The sequence below is a fragment of the Physeter macrocephalus genome, chromosome 21, assembly GCF_002837175.3.
Source record: "Physeter macrocephalus isolate SW-GA chromosome 21, ASM283717v5, whole genome shotgun sequence".
In the NCBI taxonomy this organism is placed as follows: Eukaryota; Metazoa; Chordata; class Mammalia; order Artiodactyla; family Physeteridae; genus Physeter; species Physeter macrocephalus.
The window spans coordinates 2,919,055-2,939,969 of record NC_041234.1 but is presented as its reverse complement, the minus strand read 5'-3'; the positions used below and the strand labels follow the sequence as shown (position 1 = coordinate 2,939,969).

The following is a 20,915-nucleotide window of genomic DNA, read 5'->3' as shown; positions in this document are numbered from 1 at the left end:
TTCTCCATAGTGGCTGTATCAATTTACATTCCCACCAGCAGTGCAAGAGTGTTCCCTTTTCTCCACACCCTCTCCAGCATTTATTGTTTCTAGAGTTTTTGATGATGGCCATTCTGACCAGTGTCTCACAGCTGTTTTAATTCATATCTTTGATTAATAGTGAGGTTGAATATTTTTATGTTTACTTATATTCCTTCTTTTCATATTTTTCTATTTCTGTAATTGTCCTAATTTATTTGTATGTGTTCTTTATTCATTAAAGTACTAATTTTTTTTTTTAACAACTAAAATGTTTTCTTCTAACATTATTTACCTGATTAGTAATTGGACAAGATTTTAAAAGGTGAATCATTATTAAAATTAATTGATTTTTGGGCCTCTCTGGTGGTGCAGTGGTTAAGAATCCGTCTACCAATGGAGGGGACACGGGTTTGAGCCCTGGTCCGGGAAGATCCCACATTCCACGGAGCAACTAAGCCCGTGTGCCACAACTACTGAAGCCCATGTGCCTAGAGCCTGTGCTCTGCAACAAGAGAAGCCACCGCAATGAGAAGCCCACGCACCACAACGAAGAGTAGCCCCCTGCTCGCTGCAACTAGAGAAAGCCCGCAGGCAGCAATGAAGACCCAACGCAGCCAAAAATAAATAAATAAACAAACAAACAAAAAAATTAAAAAATAAATTTATTTTTAAAATTAATTGATTTTTATTGACAAGTTAGGCAAATACATAAAGAAGCATAACCTACATAACCTAACACAACTCAGTAGAGCACACTGACATTTGTTCTTTTGAGTAATGGGCATTTTCCCTCAGAGGAAGGAAGAAGGGTGAAATTCCAGCATACCCAAATGCGTCTCTAGCTCACTTTCATTGGCTTTGCCCACAGTCAATTTCTTTGTGAACCACTACTGAACAGTGAGAACAAACCTCAATTTGTTCCCAATAAGCCAAAATTCAATTTCAGACAACCACCTTCAACCTAGCACCACAGAAAATTTGAATTCTGATCCTATCGTATCCTATCCTATGTTGACTCAGACACAACTCTAAAATTATCTCAATGCTTTCTCCTTCTTTATTAGAAAACAAAAACTGTGGAGGTATACGAAATGATTTTGGTCTTACTGGCAGTTAAGGCAGTTAATATCAAAATGGTTTCAACTGTATGGTACTAGTTAAAAACAAAGGAAATTAAAGTACATAAGACCTTTTAGAAGCTAAACATCTACTAGCATTAAAGTGCTATTTTCATTTATTTAAGATTATCAAGGGTAGAAATTGCTGCACATACAATGAACTATTTTTATATTTATGAACACAGCTGTTAATTTTCCAACACCTGGAAGGATGAGGCCATTATGAGGAAAGTATGAAACTTAGTAAATAGTTTCAAAATTCAGTATTTGGGGGAAAAAACAATTTTAACTAAAATAGAGCCCATATAATTATTGTAGCTATTCTTTATATTATTAGGAGCTTTGATTAATTCTGGTAACTTGTATCCCCACTAAAATGGCTGATATGTATAAATAGACACAGGATGAGATGGCCATTTTAGGTATTTATATATGGACAAAATTATCAAATCTGCTTTAGGGATGGCATAGAGGATAAATTTCTTCATGAAAGGATAAATGGTACTATTTATTTTTCAAATTCATTTTCAAAAATAGCTAAAAGACAAAAGGAATAATTCTATTTATATAACATTCAATAATAACAAGGCAGTATTAACCTTTGGTGACAGAGGTCAAAGTCCTGGTTTCCAAGAGTGGGAAGGGGCACCTGGGAAGGGGTCATGAAGAGACGTCTGGGGTGTTAATAATTTCCTATATCTCAATCCGGGCGGGGTTACATGGATATGTTTACATTATAAAGTTTTACTCCGAGGTACATTTATAATTTGTGTACCTTCTAAATATACGTTTCAATAAAATATTTATTTAACGTTAAAGATATTTGAGGGTAAATATATTAAATGAATGGGAATTCAACTGTTCAACTTTCAAACTGGTGTAAATGCATAATGGTTCAGGTTATCTTCGTATTTTTATCTGTGTTAGCGTTTACCAGGTGCCACGCTGATACTTGGTAATTACATTTGGTAATGATTTAACAAAAGAAGTTCAGTTATTTTTAACTAAAAGAGACAAAAGGCAGAAAACATGAAATTGTATTTCAGTTCTTCTATTTTACTCTATTTACATTTTAAAAGTTACCAAATAATTAAAGCCCTGATAAATAAATATTGACTGCATGAAAGAACATATGACATTACGCAAATGATTTGAGATAATTTATGCCTAATTAACCTTAAAGAGCCTTGAGGATTTTTTAAATAGCATCTCTCAATCTGTGTTCAGAAGAACACTAGTGCTGTAGCATTTTATTTTTTTAAAAGTATTTAGTATTTAATTAAATTTGGGAAATGCTTCTTTACTGTGGGATTTCTGAAAGCCTTTATAAGTTAATGAATATTGTGAATCTCTAAGAAAGGTTACATGGTAAGTGGCCTTTCCCAAAGGCCACACCCCCTCACCCACCTCCGCCCCCACACCTATTTACACAGGGTTCCTCGGAACACAGATTACCATAGTTTTAAAGCAGAGCAAAGTTCTGAGAGTGCTGCTCAGCAATTTCCAACTGTGCTAAGTATGCCTTTAAAGGTTCTGTGCACAGTGTAAACTCCTCTGTTTTTGACAGTTGACTGAATGGGCAGAAAATAAAATTGATCCATTAACAAGTATTTTTTTTAAAAATAAATTTATTTTATTTATTTACTTTTGGCTGCTTTGGCTCTCTGTTGCCGTGCGTGGCTTTCTCTAGTTGCGGCGAGCAGGGACTACTCTTTGTTGCGGTGCATGGGCTTCTCATTGCGGTGGGTGGCTTCTCTTGTTGAGGAGCACGGGCTCTAGGCACGCGGATTTCAGTAGTTGTGGCACGTGGGCTCAGTAGTTGTGGCGCACGGGCTTAGCCGCTCCGCAGCATGTGGGATCCTCCCAGACCAGGGCTCGAACCCGTGTCCCCTGCACTGGCAGGCAGACCCCCAACCATTGCGCCACCACGGAAGACCCAACAAGTATCTTCTGAAGGTCTACTATCAAATAACTAGCACTTGCTTATGCACCGGCTGGCTGTGATGAAAGCTAGAGAAATATGAAAAAGTAGTTCTCACTCAAGGGGCTATCTACTTGGGTAGAAAAGTTTGAATAAGAAACTGTGAGAGGGCTTCCCTGGTGGCACAGTGGTTAAGAATCCGCCTGCCAATGCAGAGAACACGGGTTCAGGCCCTGGTCTGGGAAGATCCCACATGCCGTGGAGCAGCTAAGCCCGTGCGCCACAACTACTGAGCCTGCGCTCTAGGGCCTGCCAGCCACAACTACTGAGCACGCGTGCCACAACTACCGAAGCCCGTGTGCCTAGAGCCCGTGCTCTGCAACAAGAGAAGCCATCGCAATGAGAAGCCCATGCATCGCAACAAAGAGTAGCCCCCACTCGGTGCAACCAGAGAAAGCCTGCGCACAGCAACGAAGACCCAACACGGCCATAAATAAATAAATAAATATTTTTTTTAAAAAGAAAGTTTATTAAAATAAACAAAAAAACTGTGAAAACATTTTCAGTAGTCCAGAGCATGAAGACCTTCTGGACAGGGGCACCAGCATGAGGAGGAACACTCAGGTATGGTAGTAGCAGTGATCTTGCGGTTGTCAAATGAAGAGCCAGAGGGAGAGAAATCAAGTTAGAAAAAGAGCAGAATTAGGTTTGCTGATAAAATAATCTTATGGGAGGCCTTGAATATGCAAAAAATATTAGAATCTCTTTTCTTTCAACATTCATTTTAAGATTTGTTTTAAAACCTTATGCCTGAGCAGCTCGAGTGCTGGATAAATTTTTAAATGATTTATTTCTCATTATTTATATTTAGATTGTTACTACTCTGTCCATTTTAGGAATCTCATTTAGGTATCTCATGGTCCTGTCTAGACGGAATGTTACAATACCAGATACTTCTGCAATTTTAAATAAACTGCAAGAGGATATATGTATATGTATAACTGATTCACTTTGTTATAAAGCAGAAACTAACACACCATTGTAAAGCAATTATACTCCAATAAAGATGTGAAAAATAATAAATAAATAAATTGCATGCCTCTTCAGATGACACAGTCCCCCATTATTCACCACTATACACCTATTAACAAAACATTTAATTCATAAAAGCAGGGTATGGTCATATATAGACACAAGAGAAATCACAAACCAAAAGACATTTTGTACAGATAACATCAACTTGTCCCACCTTCATTAAGTCAAGTAAAACGCTATTTAAAATTCCAAGGTATCTTCTCTCCAATGACTGAGGATGGTTAACAGCTGGAAACTGTAACAACAACATGACAGAAGTATTAGCACGTGGGTAAGGGTATGTGTGTGCATGTGCTTTGAGTGTTGGAGAAGGTAGCAGATGAGCAGAAGCTACTGCCCTAGTGCCAAAGTTAAATTTATTTCACATGTATATTACTTTTGGTGTCTATGTATTTGAGGTAGGGATTAATAGGATTGGGTGTTAAATGACAGGAAAACTCACAAGTGAAAGATGACACTTAAATCTAGTCGGACAATACTGAAGCATGTAAAACAAAACAAAATACAAAAATTTGAAACTATTCAGTTTATACAGTCTTGTCTACTTATACAAATAATTTGGTTATAATAGAGTTCATATAGAATTTGTCTGCTTATACAGACAATTCTTACACCCTTTTCACAACAACATATCATTTACTCCTGAAAATCAGAGAAGTAAAAAAAGAGAAAAAGGCTAGTACCTGAAAGGCTACTGAAGTAGAAATAATGAATTCGGACACACGTTCTATTATTGCTTTTAATATACTCTTTGAATGACCTGTTTTCAATTCCTTCCTTTATGTAAGTTGGAACAGAAGGCAAACAGGCTCCTAAATTAACAAATGCATTTGTAAACAAAATGAGGGGAAAGGGTCAAGTTTATTCAGATGCTCTGTCCTTCCCTCTGCCAACTCACATTTCACAATATCTAAGTGGACGGTAAAGTATTAGAGTCCAACGCCATGTACTCCCTCCCAATGGGAGGGCTTCTTTGCTTTTAATATGTATTTCCTTTACACCAACATAAGAGCATTTCAAAGCCTGAAATCTCTAAACATGCTAAATAAGTGGATGAGAGAAGTAGTTATGTAGAAAAATTCAAACAAGGTATTAAGACGTCATCCCCACACAGTGCTAGGTATGGCAGGAGATGCAGAATATGGGTAAGACCAAAACCTTGCATGTAAGCAACCCTCAGTCTGATTGTGAAAGCAATCAGTACGAAACTGTACTAAATTCTAGTTGAAGCTCAGAGAAAGGAGAGGCCAAGGTGGTTTGCAGCTGTAGAAGAAAGAATCCATACATAGATAATATCTGAACTAGCTTTTGAAAGATAAGAAAAAATACGAGGACAGAGAAAAGTAGGACAGCACCTTCTAGATAGAGGACGTAGAGGGAATAACATGAATTTAACACAGACACACAGGCAATAACCTAAAACTGATTTCTGAGGGAAGTAATGCTCTGTGAGACATTTTACCAATTGTTATTCTTCTTATTTCAGAGATGAAGAAGGTGATGATTAGAAAATTCAAATAAATGGTTCAAGGCAGGTTACATAATTAAAAAGCAGAACTTATATTTGCACCCAGGTCTGTGATCCAAACCCACATTTTTTCTAAACATGGGCGCCTTTCCTAAAGGAGGTACAGAGGTTCCTCTGGATGTTACTGGAGCATTAAACATCAGCCCAAAGAGAGAGACACCTGTCATGCTGTGATAAAAGACTCTATATCAGTAGATTTTAATTAATATCTTGCTTATGAGGTCCTATCTTATGCTACCAAATACCCCCTCCGTTTTTTTCCAGAAGTAACATTTCATCAATAAGAAAATTAATGCCCAAAGTCAAAAGGTATTAGAAATATGATTTTTAAATGACCACACAAACTCCTAACTTTAAAAAATTAATTTATGTTTTTCTGAAAGAAAGACACCATTCTCCTATTAGGTAATTCAACAAATAACCAAAACTCAAGCATAGAAGTTTAAAGTATATCTCAATTAGTAGTTTGTTTTTTCTTTCCTTTCTTTCTTGATCACTTGGCCAATATGATACAATGAGAGTGCCTCTTTACTAAGCACTTACTATGTGTCAGGCACTGGTCTGGGCATTTTACATATATTATAACGTTTAATCTTCACAACAACCCCATTAGAAAACAATACAATTTATAATAAAGCCCATTATACCCCATCAGGTGGTACTTCTGTTATCACCATTTTAAACATGAAGGAAAAAGAGGCACAAGGGTGCTTCCCTGGTGGCGCAGTGGTTGAGCCACAAAAAAAAAAAAAAAAAAAAACAGGCACAAGGAGCTTGCCCTAGGTCATTCAAGTAGTAAATATGGAGTCAGGCTTTGAACCTCAGCAGCCTAACTTCAAAGTCTATGCCTTATATTATGGGATAGCAATTGTTATTTTTTTTCAAAATAATACATACGGTTAGAGCAACATCTTGTTGATTTTCCAATCTCTACAGAACTGAATCAAAATACAAATCACACTGGACTGGTTACTGGTAAGTCCATGTTTCAAGGCAGCTGCAGTTCACACAGCCTGTACGCTTAGCTGAGAAAGTCTCAGACATTCTCAAGTAAATGATAAAGGAAGACTTTTCCCTCAAAAGATGTGGTTAAACCTCCAAAAAGGTTAAACTAATTTAATTAAAACACCACAAACACTTTCAGACTAAAATGTAAAAACATTAAGGTTTATAAAAATCAGTGTCAGGGAAGCAGCAATTTCTCCAAAGGATATTTACAAGCAGCACCGTCATGTACTCTCTAGCATTTTACCGATAATACTATTTAGCGAGGAGGTCTGTAAACAAACAGGACCATAGACAAAGGAGTAAAAGATGTCCTTTGTTTGGCCTATCTAATCCAAATGCTACTCATTCTTCAATATCCATTTCAAACTGCAAATCCTCTGTAAATCATCTAGTGAATCCAGCCAACTTTCTAGAATGTTTAACATTCTCAAGGTCTCAACGATATTTAGATGTATTAGAAAACAGTACAATGTAGTAAAGAATGTAGTACTTTATTATATACCACGCTTTATTATAAATTGTATTGTTTTCTAATTATTTCATGCACAAAAGTCTTAATTCTTCAGCTAGTTTACAAGTTATTAAAGCCAGGTACCATGGCAGATCTGTTTACACTCTCTTCAGAGAATCCAGCTTAGAGCCTCTTTAACCAGGCAAAGAATAAGGCAGCCAGAAGACCAAGCTTGATGCTCCAGGTCAAATATTTCAATCATTTAATACTATTCAACCTATTAAGAGCAACTCTAGGTGTGTTGTGAAGATAACGATGGCCACGATAGCTCATTTCTTTAAAGAATTCATTAGTCCAGTGAGGATACATTTTTCAAAAAGCTTTTTTTAAAAAAAAATTTTTATTACAATTTTTTAAAAATTGAAGTATAGTTAATTTACAGTGTCGTGTCAAACAGCTATTTAAAAGAGACTGCCATGTGTGCTACAAGAGCTATGACCAGAGTGCTTCAAGAGCGCTGAAGGGGGAGGCACCCATTCCCCCTGGAGGAGTCTAGAAGGGCTTCGTGGAAGGACACTTGACCTGAGTCTGGGGGGAGGGAGGATGGAGAGCTTTCCAGGAAGTGGGGTAAGTATTGGGAGAATTACAGAAATGAAAACATAGCACTGCAGAAACAAGGAAATGGTGACAAGTTCAATATGGCTGCAGAGCAGGGGGCAGGGGGTAGGAAAAGGTGGGAGACAAGGCTGGAGGGCTAGGAGCAAGGGGTTTTTAATGCTATCCTAAGGAGTTTAAATTTAATAAGCAATCCTGTAGAGGTTTTCAGCACAAAGACGACAGAATTAAATGGGCAGTTTGCAGGAAGATCATTCTAAAAGCAATGTGAAGACTGCAGTGAAGAGAGAAACTTGGAGAAATCAGTTTGGGAGTGGTTGTTCAGGTAAAAAGTGGTAAGAGTGAAAGAAGCATTAGAGATGGAGAGAAGGAAAACTTAATTGAGCTTGACTGCTGATAATGCAGATTGGTTCAAGAGAGCGTTCAAATATTCATCGAGTCCCTACTACATGTGCTGGGCTAAGCTAGATGCTGGTAATACAGCAATAAAACAGACGATTTCTAACATTAATAATTAAAAAATAAACAAAATAATTACATACTGTGATAAGTGCTATGATGGAAAAAGAAGGGTGCTATGGGAGAGACCAAGAAGGAGGTGGGGGAAGTATGTTGGGGGGTCAGAGACAGGGGGAGTTCTTGGAGGTGAGATTTATAAAATGAGAAGGGGCCATGCAAGGGAAGTGACTTCCTGGGAAAAGGAGTCACAAGTCCCAATTTCATGAAGCAGGAACACCTGGGAATGTTTATGGAAGTTAAAGAAAAAGAAACGTAAGTGTGATGAAAGTCTGGAAAGGGATGGGAATGGAAAGGGGTATGAGCTGAAGTCAGGGAGCTAGAAGGGCCCAGAAAAGGCAAGGTCTGATGGGAAGGAGTTTGGATGCATTCTCAGTGAGACAGGAATTCATTAGTTATGACTCACTTTATTTCTGACTAGAATAGATTTTCCTTTCTTCTGGACTGAGGGCAAGTCCTATTTATTATCATATTTTCAGCATCTAGTAGGACAAATGCTCAATAACTGTTGAACTATTTGCACCCTAATTAATGGTCATAATTTGGCTATTTTTCAGCTTACAAAAGCAAAAATAAAAGGAGAAAAAAGAAACTTGCCTGAGGTAACTCAGACAGATTTGGAGAGAAAGCCGGAAGGGGATACAAAAGAAATGTTTGCATTTCTGTTCCTTTCTTTCTTCCACACTCATGGAGCCTAGCAGGAGGTATACTGTGCTGGGCATTCATGTGTGAGGAGGGGTACTCTTCAAAGTGAAATAAACTGAGGCCAGAAAGTCAAAGGAAAAAAACAAAGTACTTTGCAAATGTCAAGAAAACATGGTTTGAGAAATTATGCATTTAAGAGAAAGAAAAGAAGTGGTGGTGAGCTTATTTTCTAGTTCCCACAAGGGCCACCAACTGGCATGTTGGCCCAAACAGGGTAGCTGAAAACTAAAAAAGTTGCTTTGGGGGTGGATGGAACAGAGAAGCAGCTTGTAACTGGCCACTCCAGTAAGATGCCTCCTGCGACTTGGTTGTCCCTCATTTGGGGAAAATTTATACTTTAAGACTCTTTTTAACATATTTTCTGAAATCAAGTTTTGCACAAAGTTAGCAAGTCTAGAAAAGGCTGCCCAAGACAATACACTAGTTTGAAAAGAAGATTTGATCTTTCACTAAACAGGAAATACCCACTAGAACAGCTCCTTTAAATATGCAGAATGTGAGTATTCATCATCTTCCTCAAATCACTACAAATATGTTTGCTCAAATAAGCAATAGCCATTTATACATTTTTCTATCTTTTGGGGATGCTTAATATTTGGCATAAAGCAACATTCTGAGATAACCAAAGTTTAGAATAATGTGTACACTAAAAAAGATTTTGAAAAATTGGAACTTACAAATTAGGAAAATATTAGCAGCTCCCACTTTCGAATTCAGACTTTTTAAAATTCACAAATACTATATAAAATTCAAAAATAAAATATTATAATGGGGATTATAAACACTGTAATGGGAAAGGCAATAGTATTCGATGGATAACTTAGCATTCCACTGTGCAATGAACAATGATTTAAATACTAGTGTACTGATTCCATTTGGGGTTTTAGCAAAGCCTCTTACCCGGAGCCCGTGGAAGCGAGGATTACTGTAGAAGAGCTTCATTTGCTCAGGTGGAAGTGGTCCTAGCACCTTCTGAATAGTAAAAAGTTGGTCAATTTCGCTTTCTCCAGGAAATAAAGGCTGTCCATCACTAAGCTCCCCAAGAATACAGCCCACTGACCACATATCTACAGACTTGCCATAGGGAGCTCTGAAAAGCAAAGGGAGAGATTATCTTGGCAACTGAAGAAATAAGTTTTAATAATTTCCAAATTATTTTGAACAGATTCATGATTTAAAGCATATTTGGGTATTTAAGGAATTAAAAAATACCACATGGACAAAAGTGAGGCGGAAAAAAAGGAAGTATGGATATCAAAGTAAAACTTCAGAACACAAGTGAATAAATCTATGCTAATAAAGCCATCAGTTTAATAAAAATTTAATACAGAATATGTTTCTAGGATAATAAATCATTGTAACAATAAGTCAATATTTTATTTATCTCATTTCCTCCCATAAAAACCCAAGAACCATACTAGGAAACTTCATTTAGATTTTTTTGGTAGCTTGCTGGGAAGGGAAGGATACTGATCTTTCTTTCCTACAAGTATAAGAAAGACAAAACTTCTGCTAGATGGAGAAAACTCTGGAAAATCTTTACATACCCACCATAAGCTATTTTTTTCTTCTGTCAACTAATCTGAATAATTTATGCAGCTGTAACTACTTTGAATGTCAAGGACAAAGTCTTGAGAATGTACAAAAATCTGTAAATTCTTCATGTTAACCAAATATCAACTGATTTCAATGGGATTTTTATACAAATAATATGGTTCTTCAACCAGTACTCGACAATCATTTAATTAGTAATATTCAATTTGCTCAAATTAGTTGGAGTCCCCATCTACTTTTGGTAGCTCCCATATAGCTCTAAACATAACTCAGTTTATGAGCTATAAACATAGCTCAGTTTTCCAGGAGGTATTATCAGGCAGCAAATACCCTCCGAAGTTTCATAATAAGGCTGTCCTCAGAATGAACTCCTCAGGGACATCTTATAGACAAAACCATAAACGAGTCCCTCTACCATACTTGAATCCTCAGATGGGGTTCTAAGAATGATTTACTTCATACTCATTTCTTCTTTGGCAAATCCTGTCCAGGAATTTCAAACTCCCAATCCCTCCCAAAAGAATGGACTACACATTAGAGTGAGTCCAGACAGAGGTACACAGAAGAAACATAGACAACACAAAAGAAAATCAATCCAAGTTGAGCATAGAAATTCTAAAATCTAGCCACACAAGGAGGGATAATAAAGTGACTAGCCACCATTTATTTCACATGATGAAGCACAAGCTTTTGATTTCAAAAAAAATGGTAAAGCTTTCAATAACCGACACCAATAATTCTTATAGGCTCTAGGTCAGCAATGAAACAAGAAATAACGCCAAATGGTTGGTAGACCCTGGGAAATCAATTGTTAACTTCAAAATAAACCCTCAATGAGAACCTGCTGCAGAGTACAGGGAACTCCACTTCACTGTACGGTAGAAAGTAACACAACATTGTAAAACAATTATACCCCAATAAAAAAATTTTTTTTAATAATAAAAAATAAAATCAATTGACCACAAGTGTAATAAAAATAAAAATAAACCCTCAGTGGGGGGGTGGTGGTGGTGGTGGTGGTGGTGGGATGAACTGGGAGATTGGGATTGACATATATATATACACTAATATGTATAAAATAGATAACTAATAAGAACCTGTTGTGTAAAAAATAAATAAAATAAAATAAACCCTCAGTGAGTAGCTTAAACATACAGTCATCATGATCTTCAGAAGAAATACAGAAATTTATATTTCTATTACATAAAAAGTACCTTTATTTATTAAAATTTTTAAAATTGAAGTATAGTTTACAATGTTGTAAAAAATATCTTTTAAAATTAAATTTCTCATGTCCCCTAGATACATGTATGGCACACTAAAGAAAAGAGATGAAACCGATAATAATTCGTGCACTGGTCATCATTACCACCATATCTAATTTTATTTGTAGAGTGTCTTCTACCTCAATTCTTTGATGGTCCCAAAGAAGGAAATACGGACTAGGAAAAATAAGAAAATACTACAACTACGATAGGTAGAGAATTATTAGTGAAACTATGTGATGGAGATCAAGACTACAGGTCCTTTCTTAGGTTCTAAAGTTAAAACATATTAAAAGGAAGAAGTATCTTATCAGAATATGCTTTTCTGGTGTTGACAGGTGAATGAAATACCACTGAAAGTGGAAGGGTGGCACAAAGTGGATGGATATGGCAGTGTTGCTGAGAAAATCATCAATGTACTAGTTTGGAAAGCCATTTATCATCAAACAGGATTTACAATGTTCTGAAGGAAAATAGCAGTTGGTTCAATATTTACAGAAAAGTGGCTAGGCATAAGAGATACTCCATAAGTATCTGCTGAATGAATGAATGAATACATGAACAAACAGATAAGCCGGAATGTGAAACTCTGTGGATATCCACATTCTTAATGTGGAAGATTATTAACAAAGATGACAGCAATAATTCCCCCCCATTTCCATACCCCTGCCATTTTGTAATGTGACTCTGCCACTCCTGGCATCAAGAAGCGAAGTTTATTCCTCCATCCCTTGAATCAGGGCTTAGACAAGTAATGTGCTTTGGCCAATGAGGCAAAAGTCATGCAAAGAGGCTTGAAAACCACCTTTGCTTTTGGGCTTGCCCTCTGCTCAGGGAATTCTTCTACTATTATATGAAGAAACTTGGACTAACACACTGGAGGATGAGTCCCCATGGAACAGAGATAGTTTGCCCAGCTGAGGCCCTAAACCAACCAGCCTCCAAATGACCTGCTGACTGTAGCTACATGAGCAACTCCAGTTGAGACCAGCAGAAGAATCATCCAGTTGAACTCAAACAGCTGACTCCCCCAACCCGATGGCACCCAGAATTGTGAGCAAATAAAATGGTGCTTGCTTTATGTCATTAAGTTTTTAGGTGGTTTGCTATACTGCAATAGGTAACTGGCATTTAATTAACTCAAGTTCTTATCTTCCACAGATAATCCCAAAGTTAACAATAGAGGATCAGCAAATATGTAGATGTCATTCTATTCTGGGAAGGTAACTCACCCAAGTAAGAGTTCTGGGGACCGATACCACCTGGTGGCCACATATTCTGTATAATTAGCATTATTGCCTTCCGATAGATTCCGAGCAAAACCTGAAAGACAGCAAAGCCCAAAGGTGTAATTTTGAAAAAGAATTAATTTCATGTTGACAAAATATTTCAGTGCTATTAATACCTTAAAGGAACATCAAAAGAGTATAACGATTGTTACTGAATGGGCTGTTTATTAACAGTGTCCTTGTCATTTAAAAAAGTTAGTCCATTGTTCATTCGACAATTAAAATATACAATGTATTCACTACAAAACCAGTCTCTCCTCTCTGATAAAGAAATCTATGTTTTCAAAGTCATTGCATGATTTTATAAGCATTTAGAGCTTTTCCAATAAGTGTGAATCTTAGAAACAAAATGAAGACTCCACAAGAGCCAGAAGTCAAAGCTAAATTAGCATGTCGCAGATAGTCATTAATTCTGCTATGTGGGACCTTAGATAGTATTTGTATATCTGTTGGTGCTGATCAGCTCCGGCCATTATGTAAACAACTAAAGGTAGAGTTTGGCAATGATGGAAACAAAGCAGGCTAAAATGATTTTTATCTCCTAATGTGACTGAGAAGCATATTAGGGATATCTTAATTACCTTACAGACTCTATTGCTACTCCCCCCACCCCCCCACCCCCGGCAAGTAACAACCCTTTCAAAAGGTTTTGGGGCCACAAAATAGACTGGCAGGTAGGTTAACTACCTATCTAACTCACCAAAAGCAATATAGGTTCACTGTAAATAGTTACAGAGAAGCAGAATATTAAAATTAAAGGTAAAAGTTAAGGTGTATGTCAGTTTCAAGAAATAGAAAATAGGGCTTCCCTGGTGGCACTCTGGTTGAGAGTCCGCCTGCCGATGCAGGGGACACGGGTTCGTGCCCTGGTCCGGGAAGATCCCACGTGCCGTGGAGCAGCTGGGCCCGTGAGCCATGGCCGCTGGGCCTGCGTGTCCGGAGCCTCCGCGTGCTCCGCAACGGAAGAGGCCACAAGAGTGAGAGGCCCGCGTACCGCAAAAAAAAAAAAAAAAAAAGAAAATAGTGTTTCTTAAAGTGGAACAGTAAAAAAATAAAAATAACCACAGCAAAAACAAACCCCCTAACTTCAGTTAATCAACACTTCTTTATAAGACATATTTGAAAGAAATATTCATAGTTTTTAGCGGGATTCTTCAAGCCAGACAAAGGAGCTACACACTCTGGGAGGGAAAACAATCAGGAGGTTCTTGGTGGGGATGTGCAGGGCACAGAACGCCACATGTGGGGCCGTCATGTGGAACTTCCTGACCGTTTAAAGCTGTCTTTTAAGAAATGATGCTGGACTAAGGATATCCCACGTGCCGTGGAGCAGCTGGGCCCGTGAGCCATGGCCGCTGGGCCTGCGTGTCCGGAGCCTCCGCGTGCTCCGCAACGGAAGAGGCCACAAGAGTGAGAGGCCCGCGTACCGCAAAAAAAAAAAAAAAAAAAGAAAATAGTGTTTCTTAAAGTGGAACAGTAAAAAAATAAAAATAACCACAGCAAAAACAAACCCCCTAACTTCAGTTAATCAACACTTCTTTATAAGACATATTTGAAAGAAATATTCATAGTTTTTAGCGGGATTCTTCAAGCCAGACAAAGGAGCTACACACTCTGGGAGGGAAAACAATCAGGAGGTTCTTGGTGGGGATGTGCAGGGCACAGAACGCCACATGTGGGGCCGTCATGTGGAACTTCCTGACCGTTTAAAGCTGTCTTTTAAGAAATGATGCTGGACTAAGGATACTTTTTTCTATTATTAACCATTCTATATGCATCTTTTTTATTTATAACTTGCTTGACAAATTTCAGAAGTACTCCTAAGTACTTCTTAAGATGTTTAGGTACAGCAGGACTCTTCTTTGCAATATTTTTTTTAAATTAATTTTTTATTTTTTTGGCTGCATCGGGTCTTAGCTGCAGTACGCAGGCCCTTTGTTGCGCGCGTGGACTCCTCTCTAGTTGTGGCGTGTAGGTTTTCTCTTCTCTAGTTGTGGCGTGCGGGCTACAGAGTGCGTGGGCTCCGTAGTTTGCGGCACGCGGGCTCTCTAGTTGAGGCACGCGAGCGCAGTAGCTGTGGTGCGTGGGCTTAGTTGCCCCATGGCATGTGGGATCTTAGTTCCCTGACCAGGAATCGAACCTGCATCCCCTGCATTGGAAGGAGGATTCTTAACCACTGGACCACCAGGGAAGTCCCCCACTGAACATTTAAAGGGAATAAACGGAATCATTCAAAAAATGTCTTTTAACCTTACAGATATATAACTATTGCATATATACAATACATATGTATTTACATAGTTATATTTTCAGTGTTTATGATTATGCCTGAAACAATTTCTATCACTATTTAAAATATTAAAGTTTTTTTTATCCTACTCAAGCCAGAAGGCCATAGTGGTATTTTCTGGAAAATTCTTTCTCTGAGGTCATTAAGTACTGGGCTTATGAATATATGCACATGCATGTATTTGCTTTGAATTCTCATTAAACAAATACTGCATGATGAATTTTTTAAAATAGTAGACAATACTATGCAAAGAGAGAGTAGAACTCTTCCCACAACCCATTGTTTAATATACAACCCAATAGAATGTTCATTTGCTAATTTAAGTCAAAAAGATAAAAAATACTTTTAATACACCTGTAAAAGCTACCTAAGTGTTATATTAAATTAATTCTGTACTTACAGGGCTCAATTTCTTTTTAACTTACCAAAGTCACACAGTTTCAAAACATCATTGTGGCTGATTAAGAGATTTTCTGGTTTTATATCTGGAGTATCAAGATTAAAAAACAATTATTAAAAAATGTTCCATGTATTGCTGATTGACACTGTTAGAGCATTGCGATGACACCTAATTAGAAATATCCAGAGTAATATGAATAGAAAACTGTGGCAGTGAAAAGCAGAGTAACACATTTTATGCTGGTACACAAAAGTTCCAATTAATTTCTTTTTGAAAAACATGCAGACCACCATTTCAAAAATATTTTTCCCCTTAAATCTTAAAGGCATTAATTGGATCTCTGAAAGGAATTCAAGAATGATTAAATCTAGGCTACCACATTTTAAGGAACTATTTTTACTTTATAAAATACTAATAATACAAATTTTTGGAGATAGACTATAAAATGTTTACACCCACAAGACACTTTAAAAACACATATGAGAGTAAGTAGGTAGCATTATATTTACTGGAGAAAAAAATACAAATAAGATACATTGTTCGTTATGATTTTCTGTATAATTTCTATATTTATATATCTCTTTAGGTTTTCTATGATGTGGTTCACAATAATAAATGTCTAGTGCTGAAGCTATGATGGATGAGTCAAGATAAGATTTCTCATTTTTTCCGTGGATCTTTTGAAGATGTGGTGGGAGTTAAGGAGTAGAAATACACAGAAAATGCAGTTTAATTCCCTCCCTTTGGAGGCATCTCACAACTCTATTTTTAGAGTACCCATCATCTATATTATATGGTAGAAGTGAAAATGGAGAAAGGGAAGAGGTAGGAGTGAGATCTGTAGATTTCAGAATCATGGTTTCTGAATTAATTCACAACCATTAATTCACCATACACTTAACCAAATCACAGTATCACTATGGAAATGCAGCTAAATCAGTTTCTTAATATCCTCAAACTGTAGTAGAGACTGTTATTAGAATCATTACCCTAGACACTAGATGTCCAAGTGACCAAGACATCTCTCCATGCTGCCAACAACCTTCATAATGTAACTGCTATGAAAGTCAAATGCAAGAGAAATACAAACTGTCTCTTTCCAGTAATAATAGGAGTTGGCATTCTTCACATGACCTTTAAGCTATTCTTTTTTTTTTCTTTTTTTAAGCTATTCTTAAAGTGAGGCTACTTTTAAAGTGATATCCTCCTGTGCCTGTTTAGATAAATTAAAATGTAGCATTCATTTGTCTGATAATTCAAAGATAAGAAGTGGATACTGCAACATTTTCTGACAAACATCTTTTAGCTTCATCATTGTGTCAGTTTGTGTCCCTTGAATGCAAGAGATTAACAGGAAAAGATAAATGGTATAGATTAAAGATCTTGCTGAGCAAGTAATTTCCCTTTTACTGATATAAACCACCCACTTCACGGCAATAAAGGACAAAATAGAACAGTTTATGGAAGTATAGTCATGGCCTTTATGCAAGGTTGATCATGCCTACAACCTGCAAACAATGGGCACTTTTCATGAACAGGTAGGGAAAATCAGGAGGTAAAGGCACATACTAGAGATCCTGGTCTAAGAGAAAATGAGAAGTGACTGTCAATGGGGGCCAGTGACTTAGCACCACCTCTAAAGCCTGATTCTGGCTTGTTTCACATTACCTGCTCTACCTGCAGGACCAAAAGGCAATGGAGAGGGTAGTTTCCCCCACAAGTAACTTCAAAGTTTGCATTTGTTGAGTTCGTTTTATCACTAGGTGCTTCTGCTGTTGAAAGTGGATCTGGTTTTACAAACACAGAGATCTCACCATAATATCCAAATACATGTGCAGTCCATCCTTTTGGTGATACAAAAGGAGACTTGGAGCCCAAACGATGTCTCATATCCTACACTTTCAAAATGTATTTAATTTAAATGGAATGTCAATGCCTGTGTGAAATATTTTAACTTTATTTGATATTTTAATATTTTCCATTTCAAAAATTCCATACTTACCTCGGTGAACAATATCATTCTTATGGCACCAGTGAATAGCTTTGATTAGCTGATAGATATAACTTTTTACTTTTTCAGGTGGAACTCCATTTGGCATTTCTTCCAGCAATTCAAGCATATTCTAAAAATTAAATAGAGAGCCAATGATCTCCAAAATTAGGTGGCCCATAAATCATGTATTAACAATTTAAAAAAGCACCTTGGACGATAATTCATCTAATACACAGCATGCATTTTTTAAAATTTGTTTTGCTTTCCGTCTACAACCTTTCTTGTGAAGCAGCATATTGTATTAAATCAAGGTTCTCTTTTAAGAGAAATTCCATTTTTACTACTCCCCAATGCTATCTCAAATAATAACCCTGTGTGCTTTTCACTCTCCCTAAAACCTATCAGGCATCATTTTAGCCTAATTTCGAGGGAAAAACAACACAAAGTAGAGAAAAGACACTGTAATGTATAGAGGAGAGGGGAAACAGTCATTTTAACATAGTGCACTGTGCCTCTCCAATAGAACTTTGCAATAAAATCAAGCCTTGAAATATTTCTGGGAGACCTGGAAAATATTCTTAAATGATCCCTAAGGTTAGCAGTGATCAGTATAATCAGAACAGATATTTAAACAGGCTACAAAATACTGTTGAAATAAAAATTCACAGACTCCAAACAACCAATATTCAAAAATCTTAGCCTGGAGTCAGAGACCATTCTAAAACTCATGCACATTTTTTAAGTAGAAATTCCACTTAACCAATTTCTGCTGAATTTCCAGATTAACTAAATATTCTCCATTCCCTCTGTAAAGCATAAGACTAAGGTCTACAGCATGATTAGAGCTTATTGTTTGTAGATGACCATTTAGAACAGCAGTTCTCAAAGTGTGATCTGTGGATCTCGGAGGAGGGGGGGGGGTCTCAGAGGACCCATGAAGTCAAAACTATATTCATGACAGCACTCAGTTATTTGCCTTTTTCACTGTGTTGGTATTTACACTGATGGCACAAAGCAATGATGGGTAAACTGGTGGCACCTTAGCATGAATCAAGGCATTGGATTCTTCAATGCCACAACCTTACAGTTAAAAAAAAAAAGAAAAAGAAAAAGGCCAATTTCAGTAAAGGATGTCTTTGATGAAGCAGTAAAAATTATTACTTTTATTACATTTCAGTTCTTGAGTACATGTCTTTTTAGGAATCTACATGATAAAATGAGGAATACGCATAAAGCACTTCTGCTGCATATCAAAATACGATAGCTGTCATGGGGAAAGGCACTTGGGTAACAGAGTTATAAACTGAACTAGTCATTTTTCTTCGGGTACACTGGTTTTACTTGAAAGAATGACTGATACACAGGCATTTATGTTAACATGTAATGGGTCTATTTTTATTTTTAAATGAATTAATAAATATTTTTATATTGCTCAGTTTTGACTTCTAATATGATAAATATTAATAGATAAAACTCACATAAATACAAAGTTCTTAGGGTTCCCAATAATGTTAAGACTGTAAATGGAGTCCTAAGACCAAAAAGTTGCTGCTCTACTACAACTTTACAATGTTGTTCCCACCAGTCAAGTTGTATTCATATAAACAATCAGTTGTTTATAATACTCCCATATGTATTTATAACAGATGCACTTGTTATTTTAATATAATTAAATATCATATAAACCAATGAAATAATATTTTTTTAAACGAGATTTGCTGTTTACAAGAAAACGAAGTTTAATACTTTGAAAAGACGTAATAAAGGAAAGCTACCACACATAATGCTATCTAATCGACTGTGAGTGGAACAACTATAAAACACAGGCAAGGGACGGTGCTGTGGTACGGATTCTTCACTGAAACTACTTTGCAATGTTTTTTTGTTTTTTAACATCTTTATTGGAGTATAATTGCTTTACAATGTTGTGTTAGTTTCTGCTGTAATAACAAAGTGAATCAGCTATACTTATACATATATCCCCATATCCCCTCCCTCTTGCGTCTCCCTCCCACCCTCCCTATCCCACCCCTCTAGGTGGTCACAAAGCACTGAGCTGATCTCCCTGTGCTATGCGGCTGCTTCCCACTAGCTATCTTTTTGTGTGTGTGTGTGTGTGTGTGTGTGTGTGTGTGTGTGTGTGTGTGTGTGTGTGTGGTACGCGGGCCTCTCACTGCTGTGGCCTCTCCCGTTGCGGAGTACAGGCTCCGGACGCACAGGCCCAGCGGCCATGGCTCACGGGCCCAGCTGCTCCGTGGCATGTGGGATCCTCCCGGACCAGGTCAGAAACCCGCGTCCCCTGCATCGGCAGGCGGATTCTCAACCACTGCGCCACCAGGGAAGCCCCTAACTATCTATTTTACATTTGGTAGTGTATATATGTCCATGCCACTCTCTCACTTCGTCCCAGCTACACTTCCCCCTCCCCATGTCCTCAAGTCCATTCTCTACGTCTGTGTATTTATTCCTGTCGTGCCCCTCGGTTCCTCAGAAACTTTTTTTTCTTTTTTTTAGATTCCATATATATGTGTTAGCATACGGTATTTGTTTTTCTCTTTCTGACTTACTTCATTCTGTATGACAGACTCTAGGTCCACCCACCTCACTACAAATAACTCAATTTCGTTTCTTTTTTTGGCTGAGTAATATTGCATTGTATATATGTTACCACATCTTCTTTACCCCTTCATCTGTCGACGGACACTTAGGGGGCTTCCATGTCCTGGCTATTGTAAATAGTGCTGCAATGAACATTGTGGTCCATGACTCTTTGAATTATGGTTTTCTCAGGGTATATGCCCAGTAGTGGGATTGCTGGGTTGTATGGTAGTTCTATTTTTAGTTTTTTAAGGAACCTCCATACTGTTCTCCATAGTGGCTGCATCAATTTACATTCCCACTAACAGTGCAGGAGGGTTCCATTTTCTCCATACCCTCTCCAGCACTTATTCTTTGTAGATTTTTTGATGACGGCCATTCTGACCGGTGTGAGGTGATACCTCATTGTAGTTGTGATTTGCACTTCTCTAATGATTAGTGATGTTGAGCAGCTTTTCATGTGTTTGTTGGCAATCTGTATATCTTCTTTGGAGAAATGTCTACTTAGGTCTTCTGCCCATTTTTGGATTGGGTTGTTTGTTTTTTTG

The 20,915-nt window shown here is 37.3% G+C and overlaps 1 protein-coding gene across 2 annotated transcripts in view; it reads right to left on the bottom strand.

Annotated features, from left to right (window-relative positions):
* Nucleotides 1-20,915, bottom strand: part of CDKL5 (cyclin dependent kinase like 5) — a 182,853-nt gene that overhangs the window by 32,002 nt on the left and 129,936 nt on the right. For both annotated transcript variants that reach the window (XM_055081670.1, XM_024115266.3), the window contains exons 7-11: nucleotides 17,779-17,899; nucleotides 15,802-15,861; nucleotides 13,030-13,120; nucleotides 9,879-10,068; nucleotides 4,310-4,390 (exon numbers count right to left, since the gene is read on the bottom strand). In XM_055081670.1, the coding sequence (XP_054937645.1) occupies nucleotides 4,310-4,390; nucleotides 9,879-10,068; nucleotides 13,030-13,120; nucleotides 15,802-15,861; nucleotides 17,779-17,899 (543 nt within the window). The remainder of the gene's footprint in view (nucleotides 1-4,309; nucleotides 4,391-9,878; nucleotides 10,069-13,029; nucleotides 13,121-15,801; nucleotides 15,862-17,778; nucleotides 17,900-20,915) is intronic.